The 23,978-nt window shown below is 40.4% G+C and overlaps 1 protein-coding gene across 1 annotated transcript in view; it reads left to right on the plus strand.

The window, feature by feature from the left end:
- The first annotated feature begins 4,883 nt into the window (after positions 1-4,883).
- Positions 4,884-23,978, plus strand: part of LOC124144836 (protein eyes shut homolog) — a 117,270-nt gene continuing 98,175 nt past the window's right edge. Inside the window, exons 1-12 of the mRNA XM_046514439.2 lie at positions 4,884-5,094; positions 9,675-9,744; positions 11,483-11,733; positions 13,085-13,291; positions 13,586-13,695; positions 14,356-14,481; positions 17,319-17,415; positions 17,913-18,057; positions 18,470-18,484; positions 19,674-19,863; positions 20,783-21,018; positions 23,641-23,775. Coding sequence (XP_046370395.2) covers positions 9,714-9,744; positions 11,483-11,733; positions 13,085-13,291; positions 13,586-13,695; positions 14,356-14,481; positions 17,319-17,415; positions 17,913-18,057; positions 18,470-18,484; positions 19,674-19,863; positions 20,783-21,018; positions 23,641-23,775 — 1,543 coding nt within the window. The 5' untranslated portion in view covers positions 4,884-5,094; positions 9,675-9,713. The remainder of the gene's footprint in view (positions 5,095-9,674; positions 9,745-11,482; positions 11,734-13,084; positions 13,292-13,585; positions 13,696-14,355; positions 14,482-17,318; positions 17,416-17,912; positions 18,058-18,469; positions 18,485-19,673; positions 19,864-20,782; positions 21,019-23,640; positions 23,776-23,978) is intronic.

The following is a 23,978-nucleotide window of genomic DNA, read 5'->3' on the forward strand; positions in this document are numbered from 1 at the left end:
ACACATTGTGGAAAAGGATCTAAAAGGAAAGCACCTGTAGATAAAAAAGAAACCATCACCAACAAGTCATATTGTAATTAAAACATTCTTACCATCGACCTATTTCAAGTCATACATGAAAAACAGGTATGAATCGGTTCTAAAATCACTTTGATTTAAAAAAATAGAGGGTATTCTATCTGTTGATTGGCAGGGGTAAATGAGATTCTTTCACGAGTGGCAGAGCCACTTTTCTCAACATCAGAAAACTCAATCATCCACACTGAAAAATATTATAAAAATAAATATGTTCTGACATGCAGTCTCGGGCAAAATGGAAACGGATACTCTATTGTAAGTTTACAAAGGAAAAACCTTCAACGCAGGTTAAGATATAGATAGTTTCTTTAATATGTCTTTTTATTTATTAAATTAGAATGGCATATCGACCTGATCTCAGTCTGCAATCTTCGACGTTACAAAGTTCTTGTCATGGTCAAAGGGAGACAATTCAATTTCAATGGCGTAAAGTTTCAAGCTCCTCACAGCGATATCCCGTTGACGGAGCTCTCTATACTATCGCTGCCACCAGTCAAAACTCCCCACTGTGACAGGTGACCACAACCATGCTTGGAGTTGAACTCACAACCGACGGACCGTTATGTTACGTTATAACGCCGAATACACTTAGGCAACTAAATTATTTTCTGTGTTTGTCAATTTGAATTTCTATTTCATTTCAACTATCACGTAATTGGTATAGTTAGAATGTAAGGGGGTGGGTTTGGGTGATTTTCCGTTCGTCTGCAATTTCGAACCAATTTGATCAAACAAGAAGTTAAATTCATCTGGGAAATGTGGTCAGTCGTAAACATTTTCAAAATTCACAATGATGGCATTACCAAAGACATAAACAAAAGTATAAATGTTGCTAAATTTGGTGTTAGAGGGCAAATTTCTTGATTCTTGTAAAACAGCTGCGCCCAGTCGCCCACACTGGTGGCAGCGATGTTACCGAGAGTGTAGCGAACGTGTCACGCGCTGCGAAGGAGCTTGACAGCTTGTGGTCAAAGGGAAGTAATCCAGTTTGGTAATTAGACTGTGCTCCTGTCTGTATAAAAGCGTTAAACTTGCGACGTGTACGAACAGTAGAACAAGTAGAAGCTCATTTCAGGATCTGCATGCAAACTTCAGATACTGCGTTGTGCTTTAACAAAGGGAAGTAACTGTATTAAGAAAATAATCTTAGTCTGGTGCCCTGTCCACGGCTTGTAGTGTGGCGAGGAGCAGATAAATCAGTCTAAAATTATCTGTGTGCTCTGCGCATGTCTGAACTAATGTATGACGTCATTCGATCTTGTAGCAAGGGAGATAACCAGTAATCTCTAAGCTCTTTCTCAGTGCGTATATGGACTATCGCTGTGAGGAACTTCTCTATAGAACTCGGACTATTTCACACGACATGGGGAGTTTAAATTAAGACACTGTGTGGAGCTCATGCAAGGGGACCTTACTCTTATATATTTTTAGCATATCATATCACGATTATCTCCCTTAGACCATTAACTGCATTGGTGGCGCTATACGGCTGGCGGGGTAATCGTTCAACGACGTTTTTGTGAACGTTTCGTGTTTACTTTTGTCTTGATTAATTGTTTGTTATTTATGTACGTCTATCGGGATCATATCGGGATCGTAACAATATATTTTTATAATGGCAAGTAATGTGCAGACCACATGATTTACCGATCTAAAGCCATGCATGCAGTTAGTAGCAGTAAGGGAGTTCTTACTTATTTTTGTGTTTCTCATCTCCAAGGTTTTCACAGAGTGGGCAGGTGGTCGGAGAAAGAGAAAAGAGTGGAACGTCCTTATTGCAGAATACCTATTTACGGTTTCGGCGAACAATACCAAATATTTGACAGTTGAAACATATTGAGAGCAAGCTGAGCCTGAAAAACGAAATTTAAACCCATTGTTGAAAAATATCTATGCATTGATTAAACTTGAAGTGACAAATATACGTACGACTTGATGGAATCATGAAGAGAATCTTGAACAGGCTGTGTCGGTTGGAGTCAAACCTATTGTGATATAAAGTCCCTTGAACTCTTTTATCACTGAGAGAATTACTGGGGTAATAACTTATGTGTACTTCAACAAGCCAGGCTGCACCAACCCCGAACTTCACAAATAACAGAAAGGCCTGTCTGTGTGATTGCCATTGTCGCAGGTGTTCATGTCATGTACTTTCTCAAACATCAACACAGCTCCTCGCTTTATATATAAACTGCAGTGGAGGCAATCCTATATCGCAACACAAAAAATAGAAGTAGTAAAGAGTTTCTTCCATTCCAAGTTTCAGCAGTTCACTTCAAGAACGCATCCTATTATATATATACGACCGTGGTTTTGTGAAATTTGACACTTTTTTTTCAAGACGTGGCATACACATACAGATGGACCACGGATAATTCAGGATTAAAATACTAGTTTGACGCGCACTGGTGGTATTATGTGGAGAACATGTATAACAAGCGTCATGTTTATAGACAACCATCAACAGTTTGATTAAGACAACATCCATATAGATGGAATTCGCCACGTAATGCAAACACCAGTATAAACAGACCTTCGTTACATTATAGGGTGAGTGAGGATTAACTCAGAGTTGATGATATTATAATTTTTCGTCAACTTATTGTTGGACGAAAGCCCAAAGTTTTGCCGGTCGTATACGCTTACATCCCGTGAATATCCGGGTTAGATTAGCAACCCATGCTTGTCGTAAGAGGCGACTTGTGGGATGGGGTGGTCAGGCTCGCTGACCTGATTGATACATATCATCGTATCCCATTTGTGGTAGATCGATGCTGATGATGTCAATCAATGGATTGTCTGGTCCGGACTCGATTATTTACAGACCCCTGTCATATACCTGGAATATTGCTGAGTGCGGCGTTAAACAACAAACAAACAAACACACAAACGTAAAGACCTTAGCCACTGCAGCGATAACCATTAGCTCGGATGTGGCAGATCGATTATCGTAATCGGGGCAAATGGTGACCGTATTGTGTGATCATTTTTCTTTAAAAAGTACACCAGAGACGTCCATGAATATGTTTCTGCTCCATGTTCATATATGAACAGGAAGATGATGTCCCAGGGCCCCGTTCCTTAAAGCGACCCCAGTGGTACGACTATCATAAGTCCAGCGTTAGATATTGGCAGTAGTATTTGCAAAATAGTTCAGATGTCGTAAGGACTAGTAGAAATTTGCCCTTTTTAAGGGTTTTGCCCATTGTCATCATCATAAGGACCAGTGGACTAAAAATGTTAGTTTCTACCGCTGTAAGTCGATACCGTTAGTCTATGTTAAGGTACGAGAGTTACAATCACCTTAGCGCGAAGATCGCTTTGTGCAACGGCACTCTGGTCAGTACTCTTCAAACTTAACTTTATTTGATAATATAACCGGCAAACCATGCGAACCTTCACAATACTTTCTCTGATTCCTTTCAGACCGTCTCCGTGGTCTAGTGGTAGAGCGTCCGCCCCGAGAGCGGAAGGTCCGGGGTTCGATCCCCGACCGCGTCATACCCAAAGACGTTAAAATATGGTACTTGTTGTTACCCTGTCTGGCGCTTGGCATTAAGGGGCTAAAACAAGGACTGGTCGGCTCGGAGACAGTATACTGTGTCTGTGTGGGGTATTCATGATAAACGTATGGCATGGTATCTCAGTGAGCTAGCACTATAAATCGGCATCTGTCCGGACTAGTACAAGTAGCCACACAAACACACACACGTGTATGCACGTCGCTATATAAGTGCAATAATCTTGGACGCGACGTTAAACCCCATTTCACCTCTGATTCCTTCCCTTCTCCGCCAAGTCGGTGATATGCTCATCGCGATGCATGATCAGTCAAATATCATTAGCTTATGACACTGTTGAGAAATCCCATTTGATTTCGGCCGAAGTGTGCCAATAATGTGACCGCCTTTTTCCCCCCTGTCACCGTGGTCCACCATTGTTTCTTCTGAGTGAGTTTCGGTTTAACCAGTAACCACGAGTGAGTGAGTGAGGTTGATTTTACGAGGCTTTTCAGCACTATATATATTCCAGCAATATCACGGCGGGGGACAGCAGAAAAAGGCTTCACACATTGTACCATGTAGGGAATCGAAACCAGGTCTTCGGCGTGACGAGCGAACGCTTGAACCATTGGGCTACCCCACCGCCATAGTAACCACGAGATAACATTTTCAGCCTTGTAAAATGGACTCACAAAACACAACATATAGATAATCTACTACTCAAAAGAAAGCTAAAGAACCCCCGATATGCCATTAACTACACTAATAAACTTATGAAAGAATCAGGTGAATTTCGACTTCTTTTAAGTAGATAATGTCTGTATAAAACGAGTAGATTTAGGTGTTAACAGTGAATTCAGTAATTTAAAATTCATTAGAGTTGAAGCAAAATCGGCACCAAAACTAAATTTTGAAATAATGTAAATATTACTGTGAATCAGAATAAGGTAGACTATATTATTAGAGTTTTCCACGCAAATCATTAGGTTTAGTACACACAGCCATTGACAATATCGTGGCCATCAGTGAGTGAGTTTCGTTTAAAGCCGCTTTGAACAATGATATCACGGCGTGCCAGCTTGACGTGGGAAGAAAGACCATTTTGACAATGTGGACCTTTTCAAGGAAATAACTGAACACGAGTAATCCTTCTTTGGTATATAATGACAACACAAACGCAATCCTATAACTTGAACAACATATCCTGCCAGAGAGTCAACTCATGGTACCGTGACGCTGAATTCGATTCCATTCCATTCCAGGTTTTAACATGGGCACCAGCTGTGCACGTGTCCACGTGAGTGATATTGTCTGGAAGTCCAGTCAGTGATGTTTAATCGATTAACAGATATGACAATTCCTACACACAACATACCACGGAATAGATCTGACTGTGTGTTCACTAATATTCCTGTGGCCAGATTGGAGTTTTGCAGGAGAAATCTGAAAAGGACACTTAATATCAGCTGATGATGGAAAGAATTAAATATGTTCTGGTGGGATTGCTGAAAAGGTCAGACTTTATTTTTTTTAAATTATTAACTTAATTCATTGTTACAGTCCTTTTGCTGCAAAATAGATATAAATCCGAAAAGAACAACTCGTCTTAAATGACATTAAAGTTATTAATTTGTCCATACCAACTCGATCGTCACCATAATTTCAGACAGTTTCATGAAGTAGAGAAAAAATCTAATTCAAGTGAATTTCAAGTATTGTGTATAATGCATTCATGAAATTGTTTGACCTTTTGCTATTGTGGATCTAGAAGACAAGTGGTCAACACTTGTATAATGCAGCTCCAATCTCCACACCCCATCTGTTGTTTGACCTTTGCTGCGTAGAAAAATAGAAATAAAAAATGGGCCTTGCTGAATATTAAATGATTAGTCCGTAATATGAAGGCCTAAAGAAGACTGTCACAGTGGCTAGTCAGTGGGATGTTGAAAAAGGTGGCTGCCTGATTTGAGCAAGTCAAAGTGAACACAAACGAGTGATTGGGAGACATGTTTCATGAACACTGTTTGAAATGAAAGTGATGAGCTTATCGGACATCAGAGTTAACAACAATGGATCATGTAACCATGGTTTAATAACTGACAGTCAACTCTCCATATTGGCAAGAGAGTGATGTCACAGTTGTGTTTAATGAATTTCATTTGCTGTGGTCTGAATTTCTATATTTAAAAACTTGTCACTGACATGCAGCCAGCCAAGTCACTGAGTCTGACAGGGTTAGAAACTAACAGTTTTTGTCCACTAGTCCTTATAATGATAACATAGAGCAAAACTCTTAAAATGGGCCAATTTCTACTAGTCCTTAGGATACCTTTACTGTTGGGCAGTATGGTAAAGACTATAGGACTAGTGCCAATTTCTAACGCTGTCTGACCACCTGATTCATTTGGTCTCCTCTTCCAACTAGCAGGGCATGGACAAGAAGACATGATCTGTCATTGAACAATGTTTACTTTTACCATGTCTAAATAATAACTACATGTACAAATGTTGTATAAAGTGGGCAGTTTACATTCATGACATGATAAGGTGGAATTGTTATTTTTGTGTCCTTATACTGAACACCTTGACAGGCTCTCAATGAATAATGTCTTGGACACAGATATATAGTGAGTCATTACTGGGATATTGGGTGACACTCTTTCTGTTTCAAATTTTGGATTAGAGAAAGCAAAAACATAAAACCACAATAAAAACAATAATTAGTTTTCAAAGTATTGAAAATAGTTTTACCTATTACTCTGCAATTTCTGCATGTATCATATCAGAGGTGTTCAATTAGTATGCCCAACATGTCTGAAATTAATGTGCTGGTCAAGTTGGAAAATATTATTTAGTAGGCCTTGGTCAGGTATGAGAATCTTTGGTATGAACTTTAAAGCTTAGAAGATGCATCGTGTCTTTGTCAACTGCAGGTGAAGTACCTGGCTAGTTGACCCGTGAAGATCCGGGGTAGAATAGGTCTTCACCAACCCATGCTTGCCGTAAAAGGCAAATAACGGGATCGGGTGGTCAGGTTGCTGACTTGGTTGATGCATGTCATCGGTCCCAATTCGTTGGATGGATGCTCATGATGTCAATCACTGGATTGTCTGGTCCAGACTTGATAATTTACAGGCCGCTGTCATATAGCTGGAATACTGCTGAGTGCGGCGTTAAACAACAAACAAACAAACAAGCAAATCTGGCTAGTCATTTTTCTATTCTGCATATCTTCCATTTGCTGTTGCTTCAGTTAATACAGCGTTGTTGTCAAATTGATGTTTTCTTCTTTTCTCTGATTCAGCAGTGCAAGTTGAAAATCAGGCTGGGCAAGTAGCATTTGTAAATTGAATTGCCCAAGGGCAAGTAGGAAATTTTGGTATTTGACCCCCCTTGCATTTGAAAGTTGACATGCAGCGATTGATTCTTTTAGCTTTGACTTTAACCATCACATACAACCATTGTTTAATGTATTTTCTACACCTGTGAAATTACAAGGCCTATGGAGTTAAAACTTTGTGTCTTTTATGATCCCAGCTTTGGTGTGTCTGAAAATTGCTGATAAACGAGTTTAAACATTATGTCTTCATAATCCAAGTGAGATCCAGAGAAATGTGGCTCTATTTTTGTCATTTCTGCCAAGTTTGCAAGATCCAGGGGTGATTGTATAGCAAGTACTGTATTGATATTCATTCAAGGTTGATATCATCACTCTACCATGATTTATATTAACATTTATATTAATATGTGTAAATCCAGAACTCTGATGATGGAAATACAGAATACCTCTGATTCACCTGTAATCAATGCGTTATCGACCTGGACAGGTAACAGATGTGTGTAGCACTATACAGCCAATACATCAGTGTGACAGGTGATCACGAACCCTGCTATGTATACTCATTGTAGGCGTGGTGTTAATGATCAATGATTTAATGCTGGAATGTCATTTTCACGATCGTTAGTGTTGATACCATGTCATTAGAAAATTTGAACAAAAAAAATGATTTTATTGATTTTTAATATGTCAAGTATGTATGACTCAGATATGTTTCATAAAAGGTTATTACTTCCCAATTGTGTTCAGATTGTTATTTTTGTAATACTTACTACAAGCTATACAAATGTTATTGCTCATTTAACAGATATTTATCCCCTAAATACCTGGAGATAGAAAAGAAATAATACTAAATATGACTTGAGAAACATAAGGTTCCTGCTCGGGCTGGGACAGGTAACTTGGGTACCCGGGTCAGGTGGGTACTGAGTAGGACCTGGGTACCCTAAGGACCCGTGGTTAGTCATGTGATATATAGTTTAATGACAAAAATCATCTAGAACTCTATGGTTACACTACAAGTCTCTAATGTTCACATTTCTTTCTGACTATGCACCCATTCCTTCTGACTTTTCATATGCTTGAATAATGATTAACTTAAGTAAACTTCAGTGTATGCATGACCAGATTGTTTAATATATGTATCATAATACATTTTGCAAGTGCTGTGGTAAAAAGAATTCCAAATCAGACATTTTGTATCTCGTGAGACCTACAGTGGGTACTCGGGTAGGGTCGGGTTAAAGGGGGGTGGGTACCTGGGCAGTAAATTTGGACTTGTCCCAGCCCTAGTTCCTGCATTGTTTCGATTACTGTAATTTTCTGGTGTTTGATACATACCAATGTTTTGCATGTTTTAGGGGGTTCTTTATTTCAAGACGGAGTCTGTGCTGGAGACCAGTGGGAGGGATATATGTCATCAAAATGTGTATTTTTAAATTTTTAAATAATGATATTGTAAATCTTGAGAGTTGTGTGAGAAGAAAGTCCTGTGAAAACTACGAATGACACACACAATAGTTTAATGACACAGTGATTTTGGCAGACCAACAACAAACCAAACACAATTACCTTCTTTTTTTCACTTACACTTATTGTCAAACCAGCCAGTGCATTATTAAATAAATAATACCGTATTTGATGTTATAAGTGCCCCACTCTATTAAGCGCCCATGGCGATATTTGCTAATATATTGGATCGTGAACAATCCCAATTAGCACCCTTTCCGATTGATCAATGTACACAATACTTATTTATTCGCTTATAATATGCACTCGTGTGTTATATGTACCCTTAGTTATGGGCAACTAAATTCTGGAAAAATATATCTCTCCTATATAAACATTTCAGGCTGTCAGAATAAACCACGAAATTTATCTTTCAACTCTGTTTTTTTTCGACAAAATAATATTCTAATAAGAGCCCCCTATTTCTAATTTTGAGAGTGCCCTGGGCGCTTATTACGTCGAATACGGTACCTCGCATCCTGTGTTTCCTTAATTACACATGTCACTCCAAGGCCGTAGTCTAAGCAGGAAAGTTCACTCACCTGCTACATCTTGGCAAGCTGCGTACATGACGGTGAACAGGTCAGGCATACTACAGCCCATCTATACTGTTAGATAAACACGCTACACCAGCTCCCTTGTCAACTACACCACATGCATCTATAGTTTAAATATCACTGACTGGCAGTGCGTTTCCATTTCATCATGTCGCTCCCTACTTTCAAAACGTAACAAGCAAAAGTATCAAAAGTCCCTGAGTGAAGAACTCTTTAAATGACTAACTTGTTCCTCCCCTTCAAGCGTGCCATCTGTCTTTCCGCCATTTTGTCTACGGAGCGGAAAAATGAGGAATGATAACCCAGTTTGGTAACAAGTGGAATAGGACTCGCCCACTGTGTTGGCACCGAGGGGCAAGGTATATTTCTGGTGAACGAACAGGGACTGGGTAGATTTCTCAATTAAAAAATCTACTTGGGGTAAATGTATGTTCTGCGTTATACGACAAAGATGCTTTAAGTGATAATAATAGGCCGCTCTTTGGGGAGAAACTACAGAAAAATAACTCCCGCGCTGTGTTGTTCCTCAGAAGACCTGATGTTCTGGATTATTTGACCTGGCTGTTGCAAATTTTGCTTGTCCATTTTTATTTTGTGCAAAATATTTTTTCTTGCTTTCATCAGATTTAGTTGTCATGTTGCCATTCATACTAAGTGGGATGTAATATGTTAACCATGTGTTACTTCCAGTGTGGGGGAGATGTTCGACATCCAGGACGCCTCATTGTGATGATGTGCAAGTTCCTGCTGATCTGGATAGGTGAGAAGTTATCCTGTTCCGTGACTGAACTTTGCATGAACCTTTCAGTTGCCTGATGTTGAACGACCACCTCCGTGGTCTAGTGGTAGAGCGTCCGCCCGGAGAGTGGAAGGTCCGGGGTTCGATCCCCGGCGTCGTCATACCAAAAGACGTTAATAGATGGTACTTGTTGTTACCCTGTCTGGCACTTGGCATTAAGGGGCTACAACAAGGACTGGTTGGCTCGGAGTCAGTATACTGTTTCTGAGTGGGGTAGTCATGTTAAACTGCGGCATGGTATCTCAGTGAGCTAGCACTATAAATCGGCTTCAGTCCAGACTAGTACAAGCAGCCACACACACACACATGCATGCACATTGCTATATAAGTGCAATAATCTTGGATGCGACGTTAAACCCAATTTCACCTCACCTGACCTGATGTTGAACATGGCGGTCCAATGTGTAGTGTAGGTGTCAGCACAGTTATGCATATGGCACATGTTGCAAAAGAACAATTGCTGATGTAATAATCATTGGTCATGTAATAATCTTTGGTCATGTAATAATCTTTGGTCATGTAATAATCTTTGCTGATGTAATAATCATTGGTCATGTAATAATCATTGCTGATGTAATAATCATTGCTCATCTTATAATCATTGGTCATGTAATAATCTTTGGTCATGAAATAATCATTGGTCATGTAATGATCATAGATCATGTAATAATCTTTGGTCATGTGATAAATCATTGCTGATGTAATAATCATTGGTCATGTAATAATCATTGGTCATGTAATAGTCATTGCTGGTGTTATAATCATTAGTCATGTAATAATCAATGCTGATGTAATAATCATTGGTCATGTAATAATCATTGCTGATGTAATAATCATTGGTCATGTAATAATCATTGGTCATGTAATAATCTTTGGTCATGTAATAATCATTGGTCATGTAATACTCTTTGGTCATGTAATAATCATTGGTCATGTAATAATCTTTGGTCATGTAATAATCATTGGTCATGTAATAATCTTTGGTCATGTAATAATCATTGGTCATGTTATAATCATTGGTCATGTAATAATCATTGCTGATGTAATAATCATTGGTCATGTAACAATCATTGGTCATGTAATATCATTGGTCATGTAATAATCATTGGTCATGTAATAATCATTTGTCATGTAATATCATTGGTCATGTAATAATCATTGGTCATGTAATAATCATTGGTCAGAGCACTGATTTCTGTTTCGCTAGAACTGTGGTTTTGTTTTTTGGTTATAATTAGCGACCATGCAACAAACTGATGTTTGTTTTCATTTGATAGAGAGGAGTTTACTGTCATCCAATCGCCTTTTGACAAGAAAAGAAAATGTATTTAGACAGAGATGTATTCTGTAATTTCTGTGTGAATCAGACTGCCTCCATGGTCTACTGGTAGCTGTGTCGTACCACAAGACGTGAAAAGATGGTACTTGTTGTTACCCCGTCGGGTGTACAGCATTGAGGGGCTAAAACAAGGCTCGGAGTCAGTATACTGTGTCTGCGTGGGGTGTTCATGTTAAACTAGCTAAACTGCGGCATAGTATCTCAGTGGGCTAGCACTATAAAATCAGCATTAGTCCGGACTGGTACAAGCAACCACACACATACAAACACGTGCGTGCACTTCACTATGTAAGTGCCATAATCTTGAACATGATTTTAAACACTATTTCACCTCACCTCACCTTTGGGAATCCTCTTCAGGGGCCCTCTTTCTTTTGCTACTCCTCCCAGTGACGGCAGCCAACTACTTCATCGACGTTGATAGCTACATCAAGTTCAACGCCAGTCGCTTCCAACTCTTGGGTGCCGAGGATCGTCTGACCTTCAACTTCACTTTCTGCAACAGCCGTGGCCTTCTCCTCTACCAAGCAGGGGCAGATAACTTCTTCTCTCTCGGTGTATATAGTGGCAATATCTACCTTGAGTGGAAGACCCTCAACAGAGTTATAGAGGTGAGTGGGTTAATAGTGGAGACACTCAACAGTGAGAGTTGAGGAGGTTTATAGTGGAGACACTCAATGGTCATAGAAGTGAGGGGGTTAATAGTGGAGACACTCAATGGTCATAGAGGTGAGGGAGTTAATAGTGGAGACACTCAACAGTGAGAGAGTTGAGGAGGTTTATAGTGGAGACACTCAATGGTCATAGAAGTGAGGGGGTTAATAGTGGAGACACTCAACAGTGAGAGAGTTGAGGGGTTAATAGTGGAGACACTCAACGGTCATAGAGGTGAGGGGGGTTAATAGTGGAGACACGCAACAGTCATAGAGGTTAGGGGGTTTATAGTGTAGACACTCAACGGTCGTAGAGGTGAGGGGGTTTATAGTGTAGACACTCAACGGTCATAGAAGTGAGGGGGTTAATAGTGGAGACACTCAATGGTCATAGAGGTGAGGGGGGTTAATAGTGGAGACACTCAACGGTCATAGAGGTAAGGGGGTTTATAGTGTAGACACTCAACGGTCGTAGAGGTGAGGGGGTTTATAGTGTAGACACTCAACAGTCATAGAGGTAAGGGGGTTTATAGTGTAGACACTCAACGGTCGTAGAGGTGAGGGGGTTAATAGTGTAGACACTCAACAGTCATAGAGGTGAGGGGGTTTATAGTGTAGACACTCAACGGTCGTAGAGGTGAGGGGGTTTATAGTGTAGACACTCAACGGTGAGAGAGTTGAGGAGGTTTATAGTGGAGAAATTCAATGGTCATAGAGGTGAGGGGGTTAATAGTGGAGACACTCAACAGTGAGAGAGTTGAGGAGGTTTATAGTGGAGAAATTCAATGGTCATAGAGGTGAGGGGGTTAATAGTGGAGACACTCAACAGTGAGAGAGTTAAGGAGGTTTATAGTGGAGACACTCAACGGTCATAGAGGTGAGGGGGTTAATGTTAGAAAGGTTTAGAATTGACCATATCAAACAACTGAAGCTGATCTTGTTCATGTAAGAGAAATATAATCATGATAGTTGCCACTGCAAATAATATTATTTGTACAATATTTGTTCACATCAGTATTGATGTGAAGCAATTCATATCCAAGATATGTCCTTTCTCTGTAGCAATACTGTGTATGCAGAGAACATTAACAACCACAACACTCTAAGCATTTTGTTTTCAGGGCATGGGGTTGATTAAAAGAAAGCCAATCTGCAACAAACTAAAGAATATATTCTACTCAAAAGAAGTGGAAGAACACCCATTTTTTTCATATGACAATGGTTACCTTCCTTTGAGTAGTATTGGACTGTTTTAAAGCATATGCATATAATTTGTCATGGTAATGAAACCGTTTTTCTTTAACTTCAGCTGACAATCGGTGATGGCAGCCTGATGCCCAACACAAGCTACACTGTTGACATCACAGGACTTCGTAGTCGCAGCTTCACCCGAGCTACTGTAAACGGCCGTGTGATGCTGGTCACGTACCTGGTGGAGCTGGACCAACAGCTGGATCTCTCTTCCTTGGCTGGAGAGCTCTACATAGGGGGATATAAATCTCTCAATGACCTCAAGGTAAGGATTACGTGTGTTCTAGCAAACCTTCAGACATACCTGTGGTTGAAAGTGTGTGTATTTCACTCTGATAAGCCATACCTGGGTCCCCATTCCACAAATTGATTCCATTGTAAGCCTATGTTAAAGTAGTGGAATTACGATCACCTTAGGCCTACGACTATTGTAAGCCTATGTTAAAGTAAGGGAATGAAGATCATCTTAGTGATATTGATCACTTTGTGGAACAGGCCCCTATGAGATGGGTAGTGGGTGTCCATGACTCTTGTAACTCGTTACTCTCTGTCTAATCAGCTGGACACCTCTCGTTTGTCGGCATACCTGGTCACGTGTCTGGAGTATGTGGAAACTGCAACACGCAGACTCAATCTGACTGGGGACTACATGCAACATGTGCAGACCAGGTGAGGTATAGAAAAGAATCAGGCAAGGTGAGGTGAAGAAAAGGTGATATACAGACCAGGTGAGACACAGACCAGGTGAGTCATAGGCCAGGTGAGACAAAGACCAGGTGAGACATAGTCCAGGTTAGATACAGACCAGGTGAGACACAGACCAGGTGAGATGCAGACCAGGTGAGATACAGACCAGGTGAGATACATACCAGGTGAGATACAGACCAGGTGAGATACAGACCAGGTGAGATGCAGACCAGGTGAGATACATACCAGGTGAGATACAGACCAGGTGAGATGCAGACCAGGTGAGACGCAGACCAGGTATTTCAAGTATATAGTTTAGTGATGAGATACAATATTCACTCAATTGGATTATAATGCAGCAAAAATACCTTATACCTTTATTCAAATACTGTAAAACAAGGGTTGAAATACTGTCAAACAAGGGTTGAAATACTGTCACACAAGGGTTGAAATACTGTCAAACAACAGTTGAAATACTGTCAAACAATGGTTGAAATACTGTCAAACAACGGTTGAAATACTGTCAAACAACGGTTGAAATACTGGTACTGTCAAACAAGGGTTGAATACCAGTACTGTCAAACAAGGACTGAAATACTGTCAGACATGTGTTCAGTATTTATTTTTTCTGTTTCTTCTCAGCTGTCCATCTGACCTGTGCTCCAAGTCCCCAATCATCACCATGACAACCAGCCAGGCCTACGCCCTCATGGACGTCCAGTTGACGCCACGCACAAACACAATGATTCTAGTCAAGTTTCGCACCAAGTATGATTCACAGTATTATTAGGCAGTTCCCTGTAATGTGTTTGCTCGATTTAAACTCCACATTCGCTGTTGGTTTTCTCAACACTTGGTGTGAACTAATCATAAAAATAGCTTGTGTACATGATAACTTGAGTATGTAAGAATGGAATATGATAGAACCAGTAAACATAATCTCTAATTCAATCGATTTAACACATATACCAGACATGCCATGACAGATTACCTATAGTAATATGAAAGAAACAGGTGTTCTTCAACTTCTTTTGAGTAGTATATATCATTGCATTGAGCAAACAAAGTGGGGTTTGCTGGGACTGCCAATTTCCCAGAGTTGAGTCTCCCTTTAATGGAGTGGGAGTTAGGTTTCAATGTTTCCCTTTAAAACCAGAGGTGGTTGTAACTTTGTATATTAAGGTAGCTAGAGGCTTGGGATGTTCTGTTTTGAAGTTGAACTGTACTGTTCATGTATTTTTTCCAACTGGAAGTGATGTCAATAACTGGAAAGTGCATATAACGTTGGTAGCTACAGGCATCAGATTTTCTGTTTCAAGGGTGTACTGGATTAGGCTTATGTGGGGAAATACCACCTGTTTGGCAAGTCCAAATGGTTTCGAATGAGAGTTTTGTGGTATTCAGGAAACGGTGGGTATGGGATTGCTTCTGTTTTTTTATGTAATGCAAGCACCTTTCTAGTTATGTGCTCAACTGACTGAAAGTTCATTTTATTTAAAAAATTATGTTTTAGGCTAAACAAAATAATAGTCTTGGTTCTCAGGCACCGCCCGCATCATCATAAAGTCCACTGCACGTTTCGTTTTTATGTCCATTTTATACAAAAATCCTTATACTTTAAAAAAATGCCATCCAATATAGCACACAGTTACTTCCCTTTACATGCACACTGCTTTACTGCACATCTCGTGTTATGGTCACGGCGGCAATAGGAGTTTGTAGGCTTGTTTATGAAGGGAGGCCCTTTCCCAGGTTGATGGGACAGAACTGTTTATTTGGTTACATACTAGTTTGAACAAATAACAAAAACCAAAAACACACCGCCCGCACTATATTTTCAAAAGTCATTGCCTGAGAACCAATTTTTTGTGTCTTTTTTTAAAGCCTTTCATAAAGCTTTTAAACTTATTCTTAAGAACCAAAAACTGGTGTTTGCTGAAACTCTGTATGAATGGTAATGGCTGCCATGACGTCACGATTTGCACTAAACCTCAAATGATGTTGCGAAACAGTTTTTTTTGTCTTTTCTTAGAATCTAATCAATGTTGATTCTACTCCCTGCAGATATTTGCAATCATTATAAGGTTGACCTATCATAAAATTATTTTGTCATATTTTAGGTGAGCTAGAGAGCCTTGTTCTATTTTAGCTTTGGACATACACAGGTTTTGGAGTGAATACTTGGCTAAGTAGCAGACGTATCCTTTGTACTCTGGCCATCATGTTTTCTCACCGCCTCCGTGGTCTAGTGGTAGAGCATCTGCCCTGAGAGCGGAAGTTTGGTGGTTCGATCCCCGGTCGCGTCATACCAAAGGATGTCAAAAGATTGTACTTTTTATTATCCAGTCTGATGCTTGGCATTAAGGGGATAAAACAAGGTCTGGTTGGCTCAGAGTCAGTATACTGTGTTTGAGGGGGGTATCCATGTTAAACTGCGGCATGGTATCTCAGTGGGCTAGCACCATGAAACTCGCATTAGTCCGGAATAGTACCAGCAAACCCCATTCCACCTCACTGCTGAAAACGACCCTGCATGGGTTCATGTCCTGCTTCCAGACAACGGTAGGAAGAGGCAGACCCCGGAGTGGATACTTTAGACAGAGAATGAGACTGAGGTGTAGTTGTCTTTATACATGATCAAGGGGAGGTAATATTGTGCATTCAACAGCATTAAAAATTACCTCCCTTTACCTATTTTTTTCCCTTGAAGCATTAATGAGTGTTTGTGTTAGTGAAGCACCTGGCTGATATACAACTGGGTACAATATATTGGTATTTCATATCATGAAATATTGTATATATACACAGCTGGGAAACATTCACTGGCGCTATTTACATTAATGGTTTCAATCCAATAATTACCAAGTTTGACAGACTTTTTTTAAGGTTTGCAGAATAATTTTCTGCTGCAGTGACGTATATTTTGTGACTGCTGTGGCATGGACACAGTGGATTGAATGTTTGGGATAAGCCTGCGGCTTGAGAGATGGTTGACATCATCTTGCCATATTCCACCCAGATAATAATATTGAAATTTTCGACAGGTTTAAAGAACATTTTTTTACGGAAAATTTATGTGGATGCGCCATCTTGATTGACACAAATGGAAGAATGATGTTACCAAGGATATGTTAGATAACAGGGGAGGTAATTTAAACAGTGTCATGACGTCAGACCATTTTGACATAACTAACAGGATAAATTACAGGTGGCGCCTTTGATTTTTTAGCGTAACCTCTTAGAAAATTATAAGTTGATCTTAGGTAAAGAAGTCAATCATAATTGACAGAGGTACTAGCACCTGTACCGATTTTGCCTTCAAAGAATAATAAACTTGATGTCCGTAAGTCAAATCGGTCTTCACTGATACCACAGGTTCTGAAATGACAGCCTAGTGATTAAAGCAGTCGCTGGTCACGCCGAAGACCCAGGTTTGATTCCCCTCATGGGTACAATGTGTGAAGCCTGTTTCTGGTGTGCTCTGCCGTGATATTCATGGAATATTGCTAAAAGCGGCATAAAATATTCCTCACTCTAATATGGCACTTGGCAGTGTGATGTTGGACGTATAACCTGTACTTCTGTAACCTGTACTTTTCCAACAGGGCATCACAAGGCCTCATCTTCTACCTGGGTGGTCCAGCCTATCTCGTGCTGTACTTGGAACTGAGTGGTCGGCTCACACTCGGACTTAATACTAAGGTGGGTTATACATTTCATCTATATCACCTTGATGTGCTCAGACGTATTGATCAACAGCAGAGAATAAGTTTCCCCAGCATTCCCTGTGGGGGAGTATATTTCAGGAGGGGAGATGTGATTTTGGTTTGAGATTTGCATGTTTTTCAAATTTAGGAGCTGTTATTTTTTCCAACATAAACAGGTGCTGAAGTATGTTTTTTTAAATAAATGAAATATCAAACATATTCTTTGGACTCCTGTCTACAAGAAATGGGCACATTATATCATATTACATATTACATATGTAAAACCAAATCAATAAAACATGGATGATGTAATAAGCGCCCCGCTCTAATATGCAACCTTGGCGATATTTGCTAATATATTGGCTAATGAACAATCCAAATTAGCACCCCTTCCGATTTATCAATGTGCACAAGACTTATTTATTCATGTATAATATGCACTCGTGTGTTATATGCACCCTTAATTATGGGCAATTAAATTCTGGAAAATAGGGTACTGGACCGGGAGTGTTTTCCACAACTACTGGGACTGTGTTGTACAATACAGGGGAGTGGATGTCGGTGCAGGTGCGTCGTCAAGGCAACACCGCAGTCCTGCTGGACGGAGCAGGGATACAGCTGGCTGAAGCTCAGTATGGTCAGTGATCTACTTTACATCAAGGAAGATGAGGAAAGAAAGTCTTTTGATGTCCTTTATATCAAATCCGAGCTTTTTAAGATAACTGAAAAACAAAATTTCTTCTTCTGTGGCTAGATGCTTCGTCTTCTGGGTTCATATAGTGTCCATTGCATTTTTTTGTGAGTGAGTGAGTGAGTGAGGCAGGTTTTACCAGGTAGATGACATATACACAGATCCAGGTGTGTGGGTGCATGACTGTGTGTGTGTGTTTGTGTTTGTGTTTGTGTGCGTGCGTGCGTGCGTGCGTGTGTTTGAAGCATGGACAATATTTTCACTTATGAAAATCTTTTAAGGGGTGTAACACGGAGACGATGAGACATTTGCTTACTCCTCATCACTGCACTAACCCTTGGTTCCTTGTTTCTTTCAGCTTCTAGTGGAACTGGTAAGTAGATATTTCATCCACGGTTCTTGTTACATGTATAACCAAATAGTCTGTCTGAAGGCATTTGTCTATCCTGACTGATTTTCCTTCTTTGTAACTCTGGGTCATAAGTTGTTGAACTCAGCAATATCCAGCTATATGACTGCAGTCTGTTAATAATCAAGTCTGCACCAGACAATCCAATGATTAACATAATGAGCATCGATCTTTGCAATTGGAATACAATGATATGCATCAACCAAGTCCTCAAGCCGAACCACCTGATCCCGTTAGTCGCCTTTTACGGCAAGCATAGTCGCCTTTTACAGCAAGCATGGGTTGCTGAAGACCTATTCTAACCCGGATCTTCACAGGGTTAGGTCAGAGACTGTGCAGAACCAATGGTTCTGGGTTTGAATCTCAGATTATGTTTTTAGGTATGACAGCACCACACCGTGGTCATGGGTTTCAGTAAAGTGGTAAATGTCTGCGGCCTGCATCACATTGGTCTTCCTCCCCTGTCAAGCTGACCCACCATGACTGAGACACAGTTCAGTGTTAAACCACCTACCACTCCCTGTGATCATGTAGTTGGCAATAGCTTAATGGTCACATACTCTTTACACACAATTACAAAGGCAACCTAATTTTTAAATCATGGTTTATTTTTTTTAAACCAAAGCAAAAGCCAAAATCATAGCTCTAATACAAATATTTAACTGTGAGTGTTTTAAGTAGTATCTCAGGCCACAGCAAACACATTATAAAGAGACCAAATTATTCTCTGACAGAAGTAAACGCAAGTACATCCTGCATGGTTTAAGGAACTGAATTTGCATATAATTTCCCCCACAATACTTTATTGACCCTAAAAAACATTTTCCCAGATAAAATAGATAAATATTATGGTACTGAAATTAATTATGATTTTTAATATTATGTTATTTATTTTGATTTTGATCCTAGCTGATTATTTAGGAATCTATAAACAGTAAATCTGTATGACCTTTGAACTAGTGTTTCATCATACTACTAAGGGGGTCGGGTAGCTTCGTGGTTAAAGCGTTAACTCATCATGCTTGTTTCTCCACATAGGTACAATAAATTTGATGTTCCCCACTTTAATGTTGCTGGAATATTGCTAAATGTAGCGTGAAACCATACTCACTTAATTGACGATGGCTGTTGTCATTTTGATCCTGTTCTCTAGGTGTGGCCCAAACTCTCAATGCAGCAGAATTGTTTATTGGTGGAGTTGTCTCCCCCTCGCTGATATCGTCACTACCGCAGTCAGCCCAGGTGTCTCTACGAGGATGTTTTGATGAGCTTCGGTTCGCTGTCTACAGTATAGCATCAGAACCTGCCAAGCTCATCAACTTTGAACATTTTAAATCTGAGAGGTAGGGACAAAAAACGTTTGTCATGATGACAAACAACTTTGTTGTTTAATGCAACACTCAGCACTATTCCAGCTATATGACAACCGCCTAGACAAGCAAGGGACTGATATTATGAGCAATGATCCAAGCTGTCAGAGTATGATGACACAGAATCAATCAATTCACCGAGTCTTACCACCTGATTCATTTAGTCACCTCTTACAACCAGCATAGGTTGATGGGGATCAATTCTAACCTGGCATCTCGACTGGCAAGATAACACTGGCATTTCGACTACTAGATAACTTTGGCATCTCCACTGGCTAGATAACTCTGACATCTCGACTACCAGATAACTTTGGCATCTCCACTGGCTAGATAACTGTGGCATCTCGACTACTAGATAACTCTGGCATCTCCAGTGGCTAGATAACTCTGGCATCTCCAGTGGCTAGATAACTCTGACATCTCGACTACTAGATAACTCTGACATCTCGACTACTAGATAACTCTGGCATCTCCAGTGGCTAGATAACTCTGGCATCTCCAGTGGCTAGATAACTCTGACATCTCGACTACTAGATAACTCTGACATCTCGACTACTAGATAACTCTGGCATCTTCAGTGGCTAGATAACTCTGGCATCTCCACTGGCTAGATAACTCTGGCATCTCCACTCACTCACTCACCCACCCACCCATCCACCCACCCAAACCCACCCACCCACCCACTCACTCACTCGAAGTTCTAAGGAAGATAAAAAAAGTTTTTGGTTGCATATTGTCCTTCATGTGGCTTTAGCTGAGATGTATCTCTACTACCACATGGTCTTATGTGATCAGCTTATTATCTTATTATAATATGCCTGTTCCTTCAAGGTAATTGTTAGGTGAAGCCTAAAAGTCTCATTTCTTACCAGAATCTGTTTGGTACTCTTAGGGGTGTAAAACATGGAGGCTGCTTCTCATCAGATGTCTGTCAGCCATCGTGTCCAAGTCCCTCCAAGCAATGTAACATGTCGTGTGAGTGTTCACCAGGGTTTACCACAGCTTCAGCATCACCACTGCAGTGCAGCAACATTGACGACTGTGTCCCATCACCTTGTCTACACGGTGCCACCTGTTTGGACAAGATCCTGGACTATGAGTGCATCTGCACCCAGGCATACAACAAGGGTAAGGAAGTCCACATTTTAGTACAAACTGATATACATAAGGGTCATTTATCATATGTAGGTAGTTGTATGGGTACCCGGTAGGATGAGATGGTAATAGGACCTTCTAGCACACTACGGAAGCCGAGAACAAAAATCGACTGCACATTGATCCATTGACCATACTAGTAATTATGTAGTGCCATTAGCACATTTAGTATAAATGGAATAGTATGAATACTAATTAAAACTCCCTATTGTTCTCTGTGCCTTAGGTTTGGTACTTCCCAATCTGTTGACTTACACTGGGAGAGTACCTGGTTTTGGTGCCAGGCATAGGCCTTCTGACAATCTGGGTAATGCAGAAGGCTGCAGTGTTGGGGAGTCTTCACGTTCCCTAAAATGTTCTGGGTAGGTTCGACTAGGCAGCGCTTCCTGGGAGAAGTTCCATTCACTGTCTGGGCTGCGTGTAGAGGGGGCAAGGGCCCTGAGCTGATGATGGGCTGATGATGAGCTGATGATGAGCTGATGATGACCCTGACTGTGCCAAACCCTCTTTGCTTCATTTATTTATTTTAATCTGTAGATAATAAGAATAAGAATAAGAACCACTGATTGGACAAGATTACAGCATGACCCTATACATGAGGATCAGGGAGGATCTTTATTTCATTACACTAATTTCATTTCAAAGAATTCATTTCCATACTCCAATATTTAGATAATCTTTGTTGGTGTCTCATGAGTCATGTTCAACATAAAAAAAGTAAACACTGCAAATAGAATAATTCAAACCCCTATTTCCCCAACTTCCTTCATCACATGACATCCCCGACTGGCAATCCAAATGTTATTTCTTAATTGAAAATGTGAAAAATGGAAGTTTTCACAGGGAATATCTCTTTTCACCAAGCGAAGAAAAGTTGCTTGGTGAAGACGACCCTCATTAGTTGTCTGGGCAAGGTGACGGCCATGCAGGCAAATACGCTGCTCGCTCCAAGTCTCAAAGGGATGTGAATCACACCAAATTAAATCAATTTTACATCTCACACTGCCTGTGGCAGACTTTTTCCGAATTTTTTTTAATGTGGTCATTTGTTCTAATAACTGCGTGGATATAATTCAACATTGAAATAAAAATGCAAGAATACATGTGTTCAAGGCAGCTAATTTAATAACTATTTAATTTGGTGAAAAGTCACGACATGGTCATCAAATATGTTTGACTACCCCATCCTTAATGTGGAACACAGTGATGAAGTTAGAATGACCATGTTCGTGGCTGAGGATGAGGGGCGGTCGGGTAGCCTAGAGGGTAAGCGTGCTCTTGTCACGCCAAAGACCCGAGTTCGATTCCCTACATGGGTACAATGTGTGAAGCCCATTTCTGGTGTCCCCCGTTGTGATATTGCTGGAATATTGCTAAAAGCAACGTAAAACCATCCTCACTGAGCATGAAAAACTACTGGGATTCGGGTGGTGGTGGGTTTTCCGTTGTATGTGGTGTTTACTAGTCACTCGAAAGCCCAGGTTTGATTCCCCACATAAGAGCAATCTGTGAAGTCCATTTCTGGTGTCCTGCTCCATCATATTCATGGCATATTGCAAAAAGCAGCCTAAAACCAGACTCACTCACTCACTGCATGTGGAGACCTTTCTGAAAACCATCTCTGAGTGTGAAGGGGGACACTGGCACCAAGAGGACAAAGGTGCTGCAATTCATTGTGAAGAGTTGCCTCCCTTGTCTGCCAGGATCCTCTGCTCATGGGTTTGAATCTCAGAATCTCCCATATTATGATCCCTGGTTTGTCAGCACTACATCAGTGCAGTTTCTGTGACCTGCATTACTCCCTGATATACTCACTTTAAACTGTTTATTTGTTTCTTTGTTTAATGCTCACTCGGCAATATTCAAGCTACCGGTATATGGCAGCAGTCTGTAAATAATTGAGTCTGGACCAGGCAGTCCAGTGATTGACATCACGAACATCGACCTACGCTATTGGGATACAATGACATGCATCAACCAAGTCAGTGAGCCTTACCACCTGATCCCATTAGTTGCCTCTTATGACAAGCATGGGCTGCTGAAGACCTTTTCTATCAGGGGCCACATTAAACTGACACTGCATAATATGATGGAATTGTCCTGCTTGACAACGGTATAAGAATCTATACTGAAACGTCGCTTTTTTACAGTGTTAAAGAAGTTGTTATCCATAAATTTGTGTCTACCCTGTTCAAAGCCACTTTAAACACAATTCACTCACTACTGATGTGCGCCATGTCTGAACCCAGGGCCAGATGTAATTGAAAGTCTATATCTTTTACAAATATTTCAATAAAATGTTTAGCTCTCATACTTGAATTCACTCTCATCATCATCATTATTATTTACTTATACATCTCTTGTTAGATTCATATATCAGTATAAGTGTTGATTCTGTAGTCTCACAGTCCCTGAACCATAATGTTTCCCCTTCAGCCAGCCCTTACTGTAATGCTATAGCCCTAAATGAAGCAAGTCAAGTTTTTCCACAAGTTCAAGATCTCCAGCCTCACTGGGGCTCATTTTCAGTTTAAAAGTAGCTGCTTGTTTCTGTCAAAATTATATTAAGTGTTTGTCTATTTGTCCTGCTTCCAGGCAAGAACTGTTCTGTCCGGAACTACTGTCTGCCCAGCCCCTGTGTCAACCAGGCAACATGCTCCGACTCCATGGCAGGGTACAACTGCACTTGTCCTCCGGGATACACCGGGAACACATGCAACCAGGATATCGGTGAGATGAACAGCTACGCTAGACATTAAGAAACAATGTCTACCTATTTAATTTGGTTATTTTTTGTAGTGTCATTAAGGTGGCAGTGAGGTAGCCCAGCGGTGTTATGAGACTTGGGTTCTATTCCCAGTATTTGTGTAGTTGTATATCTAGTGTCATCTAGACAGTGATAGTTGGTCTTGTGATCAATGATTATGATTTCA

This window comes from Haliotis rufescens, unplaced genomic scaffold (genome assembly GCF_023055435.1).
Source record: "Haliotis rufescens isolate VD_foot unplaced genomic scaffold, xgHalRufe1.0.p SCAF_8, whole genome shotgun sequence".
Taxonomy (NCBI): Eukaryota; Metazoa; Mollusca; class Gastropoda; order Lepetellida; family Haliotidae; genus Haliotis; species Haliotis rufescens.